Source organism: Dermacentor albipictus, chromosome 8 (assembly GCF_038994185.2).
Source record: "Dermacentor albipictus isolate Rhodes 1998 colony chromosome 8, USDA_Dalb.pri_finalv2, whole genome shotgun sequence".
Lineage (NCBI taxonomy): Eukaryota > Metazoa > Arthropoda > Arachnida > Ixodida > Ixodidae > Dermacentor > Dermacentor albipictus.
Window position 1 is genome coordinate 131540817 of NC_091828.1, and position 8594 is coordinate 131549410.

Below are 8594 nucleotides of genomic sequence, written 5' to 3' on the forward strand. Positions count from 1 at the left end.
AAATCGGTTGTTTTCTTTCCGCACGCAGACGTGGCGAGAAATCTTCACTGATAGCATCACCAGTGTCCTTCAGCTTGCGACCCTGCGACAAGATATTTTGCTTGGTTTTGTAGAAGGAGAAGCAAGCAATAAGCGCACGTGGTTTGATTATACCGAAACGTCCCACGCGGTGCGCACGCTCTGTGTCGCGACCATTTAGTCGCACACCGAGAAGATCGTCACAGATCTTGCGTAATCGCGCCTCAGCCTGGTCCCGCGTCCCGCGTTCTGTGTCAGCAGTACGTATACGACAAGATTACAACGCCTACTGCGGTTTTCTAGATAATCGCAACGCGTAGTCAGGTTTGACAGTTCTGTTGTCGTGGGCTTAAAGCGAGACTGAACCAGCTGCACGTCTCGTTTAACGGTCTTTATTGACAACAACTCCTGTTCTATTGCACATTGTTTAGTGGTCATAGTATCTAGTTTCTGCTCAACCTCGGCCTGCTTGCCGTGCATAGCGGTGACCTCGGTTGGCAACTGCTGCTCTTTTACCCCAAGGAAGTTTTTCAATCTGCTCATCGGTCAGAGGTCCAGGGTTTAGCTCTACGTCATTTGATAAAAGCAGGAGTAAGCATGTAACAGAACACGTTCGGCAAAAGACCAAGCCAAACGAGCAGTTTCAAAGCAGCAAGAAGTGAGAATCAAGGGGGATGGTGCCGACAGCAAACGACGTCTCTTCGCATTAGGAACGGTATGGTATGACACACCAACCTGAAGAAGAACGAAGCGTAATGCTGCTCGCGTCGGCACCGAGTTCCACTGGAGAATGGCGGTTCAGCTACTTTTGTAGTTGAAGGTCAGCCGGTGCTGCCCTCTGACCGTCGAGACTGTTCCGCGCTGTTAGGCACGGCGTGGCAAATAAGTGCAAAGCTTGATGTGCTCTTTCCATTCGTGGCTCTTGCTCGGCAGACGGGGCTGCGGCTAGGCACCAGCGGTCATGTTGGGCGGCCAGTGGTGATCCAAGATACTGCGATCTGAAGAAGAACGAAGCGTAAGCGCCTGCTGCTCGCGTCGGCACCGAGTCCCCACCGAGCGCCTGAAAAAAGCTCGCAAAGCAATTTGAAGCGTGGTAAACATACGGCAACATATTCATTCTCTAGGCATAGGCCATCCATACCTTTATAATATTTAATTGGCTACCTCCATAGCTTTGAAAAATATAAACATTGTCCTGTGTGCATACTTAAATATATTGTGTATGTGCACGGTGTTTACAGTAGAAATTTAAAGCAATGTTGAAGTGAATGGATGAATGTCTATTTTGACAGAAAAAAAATACAAGGAATCTCTGTCAAAGAGACTGACAAAAAGGCACGACTAAGTGTCAGTCCCCTTCCCCGACCCGTTCCCAGTGCACAAAACACTCAAGCACACAGGGCAAGCATGGTGCACAAAGTGGATACACACATAAAATAAATGAAAAGTACATGAAATACGTAACAGAAATATTGAATACGATTTGTGTACGAAAGAATGAACAGTCATACCTGAAGCGACAGCAAATACACGTTCACTCTTTTTTTGAAAGTGCTTAGGGACGGCGATTCATTTAATATAGTGAGAAAGCCAGGGTGATTATTCAGGTCTGCAACTATAAATGTCTGCTTTTGCATGCCCTAATTTGTACGGATCTTGCCCTTGTAAGTTAATTGCCTTGTGTTGTATCTATGTTCATTCGGGAGGTATGCTTTTATAAAAGGCGCCTTCATTGAGTCTTACCTCTTTAAATATTGCAATGGCTGTTTTTTGTTAATAAGGTTTTCTAATGTTAAAATACAATTCTTGAAAAGCGGAGCGGAGTGGCTTCTATAGGGCGCATTCTCAATTACCCGAATCGTACGCTTCTGCAAGGTCAGTAAGCTATGGATGTTGGTTTTCATCGTGGTACACCAGACAAACAATATTGGAGGCGCGAATGCACTAGGCTACAGTACAATTGTTTTTTTTTAATCTAGAAGGTAATGGACGCTTTAATTTATTAATAACACCGATGGATCTTACAATGCTGGTTTTAACGTTGCCAACATGACTGGACCAGTTTAAGTTTTCTTCAAACGTAACACGAAGGAACCTGAGACAAACACGTATGAGGCAGCCGCGGCTAGTGCTTCTAATGCGCCTGTCCTCCTATTGTTAGGATTCGCAGAAACAAAACGAAAGTATGAATTAAAAACCGTGCACGTCCGCGCCAACAATGATGCAGTAAGCTATTAGCCCGAATAAAATTTCTGTGAAAGGGTCGAGGGAAACTCAAAAGAAACTTCAAATGATGTGGGGGACAAAGCTGTGGTAATGGCACTTTACGTGTGCCTGTGGGGGGAAGGGCCCCGAATTCCCCCCCCCCCCCCCCCCCCGTAGTCGGCACCTATGTGCTCCATCCTATCTTTTTCCTTCCTCCATGGCGCCACCCACGACTGATTACATTGTATAAAATGGAACTTCGTTATCGCAAGTACCTTTGCTGGTAAAATACTTTTCTCACTCTTGCGGAGAAAATGGTCCACTGCTGCGCCGGAACATCTTTTGACGTGCGGGGATAAACATGCGTCGGGATATACGCAGTTAATCGCGGCATACACAGATGGAGAACCCTACCGCTCCACCAAGATCACCCCGCATCCAAGGAGACTTCGCAGCGTTATAAGATTGCCGATAGTTAGCGATATACTTGATAAACTTCCCCGATTGAATAGGTCGGCATCTTCAGGAGCATTTCTTGAAAGTGGTGCTAGAGTGCCCATTTCTGGTCAGCAAACATGACTTTAGTACTAGTCTTCAGTATTGAAATTTGAACACATGCTCTCAAGATAATAACTGAAAGGTAATTAATGATTATTTAATTAGCTATCCGGACATTGCGATTTGACGCGCAAGGAACGTGACACTGTTTCCGTAAGCGCACGTGAATAGTCGAAACAATGCTGTGCGAATAAAGAAAAAGTGGTATCCGGCCGCAAACCATGCATCTCAGCAACAGCGACTGAGTGTCTTATCTGCTTATCGTTGCATCGTTGGGCAAATTAAAAAAGCATTGGTTGCCATGACAGCTCGTCGAAACGTTGGCTAAGAGATGTCCCCCTTTGTCGAACAATTCACCAACACCCAGTGATTAACTTCCGTCTTGTTTGGAAGACAGTCACGAAGCAGCCGTGCGGTTGCCAAAGAGAAGCGCAAAGTGCTGGTGTACATGTTTTATTGTGCATTGTGAACGCCGTCATGCAATGGTGGGTAATGGAGCGTGGCGGTGCGCTTGAGGCGGTGAATAAGGATACAGTAATAAGGATTAAAAATGCCGCCACGGGTTTAAAAGCGTAGGCAGGTTGCCTACAGGACCTGCATGACTTGCGCAGGGTCGTAGAAGTAGCGGTACTTCGGTTCGCCGGCGGTATCCCCACCGTTGGGGGCCGTTGTAGGCCAGGGCGCGAAGGTGACTTGGCGCAGGTAGCCCATTATCGGTGGGGTCACCGAAGTTGCCTCGGCGATACGCCGAGACGTCAGCGAATCCAGTGCGTCGGGTGGGCTGGCATGGCGATAGGTGGACGTGCCACCCTCGGTAGTAGTGGGAGAGGCGCCAGCTAGTGCGGCATGGACGTCGTTGGTAAAAGCGCGAGTCGGCACGGGAGTCGTGTGGATCGCCGTAGGTTCCGCTGCGACGGACGAGGAGACAAAACGTGGCGTCGGAGCCTCAGGGGCGTCGTCTGCACGGGGGACATCGGTCGTGACAGCGTCATGCGTGACCGGCACGGTGCGGGGCCCGTTAGCAACGGTCGTGGAGACGTAGTCGGAGAAACGCGGAAGCGTTGGCGTTTCGGTCGTGCCGAGAACAGGAGTGGTGGCGATCGTGGTGTCGAAAGCTGTTGCGCGGGCGGATGGTTCGCCAATGGGGGAGGAAGTGTGGGCGAAGGAGGCGTTGGCGTAGCCGAGAACACCTGGGGTAGTCGAGTAGTACGGAAGCTCGGTTGCCCTGAACTCAGCCGGATAAGAGGCGAGATGCGGGTCGATGACAACAGTAGCAGGGGCGGCGTTGCCTAATGTGGGCGTTACGGCGATAGTCTCGGTGGTGAAGGTGTCAGCAGTTGCCACGTTTCTTGCGGCAGCTGCGGTGGGGACGAGTGAAGCCGACAGACCAGGATCCGCAGCTTCTGTAGTGACGGGCTTAGAGACTGACACACCCTCGAGCCAAGGAGGAGAGCCAGTGGAAAAGACAGGCGTTGAAGGCGCGCCAGGGACGACTGTGGTCGCCTCGGTGCTGCTGGCTGTCGAAGCGGCGCCCAGGCGGCCGAAGATGAACGGCCGGAGGTAGCGCAGCAATGTCAAGTAGGGAGAAGTCGTGTTGGGAGCGGCCACGGTCGTGGGAACTGAAAGAAATGGAGGCAACACTTTTGGCCGGACACGAAGCACTGACAGTCTAGAAGGACATAGGCTGTCCGTTGCAATGAAACAATGGTACAGGATTAAAAGGCGTAACGAAGCGACAGTAGGACTTATGAACGCCAAGCCGTCTGATCGTGTGCGAACAGCGACGAACTTTAACTGCAGGATGCGAGATGCGCCTGAACGCCAGCAGTTTTGATGAAAGTGATAGGTGAAACAAGGCAATCCTTCTGCACAAATAAGATACGCTGCGTGTAACCTGTGACGCCATCAGAGCTGAAGCGTGGACGACTCAGCTGGTGTTGCCCGGTAAAGCAGAACTATGCTCTCAAGGATGGCTGAGTGGGCTCGACGGTAAAGCACCTGAAAGGGGTTAACAGCGCAGACAGAAAGAACAGGACACAGCGCTGAACAGCTCGTACGTGATTATAAGAACCAACACATAGGCGGAAACAGCCAATGGGAAGGCTAACAAAGCCGAATACAAAAAAAAAGAAACGAGCACTTATTACATCACGCTCTGCCCTTAGAAAGGGTCATCCAGATATTCAATATTTTTTTTTAGAACGTTACTGAAGGCGTGCTTACGCAATTAAGTGTATCACAATGTACTTCATATGCTTCGATCACTGAATGTTAGTCCTTGCACGCGCTGCGTCTGCCACAAAAATTATGAAGACCCACCAGCGATTGTTGTAAAAGGCGATGTGGAGGCATCTCCCGCGCTAGATGTAGTGGTGTCCGGTGTATTGGTTTCCGCAGCAGTGGTAGGCAACGTAGTGGTAGCGGTAGGCACGGTCGTTGGCCCTCGGCGTCCGCTGACGACCACAAAAGAGTGCGACCCATCCTCCTTAACCACTAGATGCAGCACCGGATCCGGCACTCGGTCGACCTGCAGCGCGAGATCGTCCAGCGACACGGGGGTCGCATCCGGCACCAGGATCATAGCCTGGGCAGTTCCTGTGCTCGTCGCGTTGGTTTCGGTAGGGTTCGTGGTCGCGGTGATCTGTCCAGTGGTCACCATGGTAGCATCAGTGGTAGTAGTAGTAGCCATGACCACGTCGTCTCTAAAGGCTGCGGTATGGCTCTCGTGCAAAGCATCCCCGGCGGTGCTGGCGACGACCACAGGCGTTGTCCGAGGATCGGTGGTTTCGGTCGTCACTGTGGTTGCAGTCGTATTGGCGAGGCTGGAGAAGAGCGAGCTGTCGCCACGCAGCCACCTGAGACCAATGTCGAACGTGCCGTCTACAGAGGAGTGCTGGAGGACTGCTTGAGATAAGAACAAGATGAACCACCACGAAGCCATGGCGAAGCTTAGGCGGTGGGATGCACGGGAGACCTGCGACGGCGGTGCAGAGAGGCAACGCATCGGGGAAAATGAGCGGCATGAACATCCGGTTAACGTGCATAGGATGAAAGCCGAACTTTGAACAAAGACAACGAAAACGCAACGGATTAGCTCAGTGCGCTGCGACAATCCAGCATGGCACGCCTAAGCGGAGACACGGAAATAATTTCGCGGCGCAAAAGGAACCGCACATGTGCGAGACTATAGTCCCGTTCGCACACTATGTATAGAGAATAAATGGCATCATAAGCCAATCACAAAGCTCACCTGACCAATCACGCCAATTTAAATGACGTCGTTTAACGTCCCAAAGCGATAAACTGGCTACGAGAAAAATGACTGAGGGAATTCGGCCACCTTGATGCGCGCCTAAATCGAAGATTACGGGAGTTCTTGCATAGCGCCCCCACCGAAATGGTGCCAACGCGAGTTAAATAAGCCCGTTAAAGCAAAGATAGTTATGTCACACCAGCAACAGCTTTTCACGAAGACCGTCATCAAGTTTATAGCAGATGAGCATAAAAAGTAGACACGCCGCAATGCGTTATTCTTGTAGACGAACGCGTCACCGCACTGCACAGCACGTACCTGGTCCTGGACAGCGTCTGCGGGTTTCGCTGCGACACTCGGCCTTTTGTAGTCGAATAAAACGGCGGTGGCGCTTCGTTTTATCTCCGTTCTCGTGGGCACGTTTCGTTTTCTTGCAGCTGGGCGCATACGACTCTTAAATCCAAGCGCCACGATGCGCGCGCACGGCCATGTGCTACATGCATACCGCTGAGCAGTTGTTCTGTTGCAATGAAGATTACAGCTGATGAAAAAAAAAACACCGAGAGGCAGGATGTATTTCTTTTCTATGTTGTTGCTGCTGTTTAACTTGCCTATAGTTAACAGGAAAGAGAGATAAAGAGTGCATTGCCACGCGCAATTGAAGAAATCGGCTGGAAAGTCGGCGTGACACAATACCGATTCCCAGAGAGCGCGATATGTCAAGGTGACATATGCACAAAGTGGATATTACGCGCTATGTAAAACCAGCCCACGGAAGGAGCATTACGTCCCGCAGCTAGCCTTTGCAAGCGAACTTTTCGTGAAGTCATTCCCTTCGCTTTTTTTCTCGTAGTATCGGCCCGACACGTGACTTCTGAGGCCCTGCCTATTCGCCGAGAATGCTTGGTTCACGATTGTTTTTAATAAACATGCACTTGTTCGACTGCTCTGTCGTGGCTCTGCTAGTACCATAGCGTTTTCAGCAAAATTTTCTTATGAAACTCGATGGCTAGTAACCATGGAGGAAGGAAAAGACTAGGAGGGAGAGTCACGTGACAATCTCGAAGTTTAGTGATAAAAAATTAAGAGGACTGGGATGATGGGAAATAGGCCCTCACACGATAGGCAAGCGGTAGGTCCAGTTGGCTCGCTTTGGTTGCGTGTGCTGCGGGATTTCGGAATATGCGCACATAGTAGGCGTGTCAAAAGCACACCGAGGTAAGTGAAGCAGTCGACTCTGTCCTTTCAGTCAGGTCAGACCGAACCCCCACACATTACGCTGACGCGTCTTGCCGCAGACAGGCGCCAAGGCTGCAGCGAACGAAGGCGTCGGGTCACCGGCACTGCGCCCGAGGACCACCTCAAGGACGACTGGTCGCCTTCCGGGGCGGTTTCAGGGATGTGAGGGAACCTCTCACCCTGCAGACGTGCGCCGGCAACCAAGCCGCCCTTCTGATCCGTCGCGTTCAGGGGCGTCTTCTGCCAATTCTGGAGATAGTAGTAGCCGTGGAATAGTTTAGCGCTACGGTGCAGGAGGAGAGTAACTGCATTGCAGCTGATTTTGCTCTATTGCAGCTAGTTAGAGTCAGTGCAGTGACGCAGCTTAACTCTATGCCGTTAGTTGAGGCAGCTTGACCCCTGCTTATAAATAGAATAACTGAAACCTTGTTTCAAAAAATTCAAGAACAGGAACATCCAGCTTTGAACGATTGTATATAGCTATGCCTAGGTACGTATCAGTGCTTATTCCGGATTCACCACTGCATTGTACGTATACGTCCGAAGCCTAAAAGGCCACCCTCAGCTACGTAAACTGTCGTGTATACTAGGGTGCCCTTTCAGCCTTTTGACATGCATAGTCCGGACGTACATACACTGAGAGGCTGCAATGAGCACTGCCACATATGTAGACATAATTACAACGATTAAAAATTGACATCCCTGCACTTGTATTTTTGAAACGTGCTTTTAGGAACTGTTTTTACAAGCAGGGACGAAGCTTCCCCAAGCATATAAATTCTGCAAAAGACGTTGCCAACTGTAAAACAAATAAACGCACAATTATTAATCAAATCATCTAAAATGTAGCGAGAAACGAACGAAAACAAGCTCACATAACGAAACACTTGCACATGTTATTGAACTCGGGCGAAATTCTAGTAGCGCAGATGTACTTAACAACGAATGCCAAATACAACTGCCACGCGAATTCAGCCACGGGCAACTGAGAACGCTTGCAGGGCGCCAGGGACGTAGCCAGGGGGAGGAGGGGGGTTATGGGGCTTCACACTCCGCCCCCCCCCCCCCGAAATTTTTTCGTGGAGTCTATGCACCGCCGACCAAAGCAACTTCCGGCGCCGGAAATCATTCTGGATTTTGTCTGGAATGTCTTTTTCACGCTCGGGCTGGATTTCGCGGCAACGCCCATGCACCGGGAGTCACAAAACGCAAGGAGCCCCACCCGAGCACAAAGTTTCAAGGGCGTTCTGATGACGAGCGGGCTCGTCGCGGCATCTCGGGGAGGCCGCGGAATATACGGAGTGCATGGATGTCAATTCTG

At 50.4% G+C, this 8594-nt stretch overlaps 1 protein-coding gene across 1 annotated transcript; it reads right to left on the reverse strand.

Moving 5' to 3' along the window:
• Positions 1 to 3218: 3218 nt before the first annotated feature.
• LOC139049175 (mucin-2-like) lies at positions 3219 to 6498 on the reverse strand. Its single transcript, XM_070524475.1, has 3 exons — positions 6353 to 6498; positions 5101 to 5755; positions 3219 to 4400 (listed from the first exon to the last, which is right to left on the reverse strand). The coding sequence occupies exons 1-3, from the start codon at positions 6479 to 6481 to the stop codon at positions 3367 to 3369; spliced, it is 1818 nt and encodes a 605-aa protein (XP_070380576.1). The 5' UTR covers positions 6482 to 6498; the 3' UTR covers positions 3219 to 3366.
• Between the last annotated feature and the right edge of the window lie 2096 nt (positions 6499 to 8594).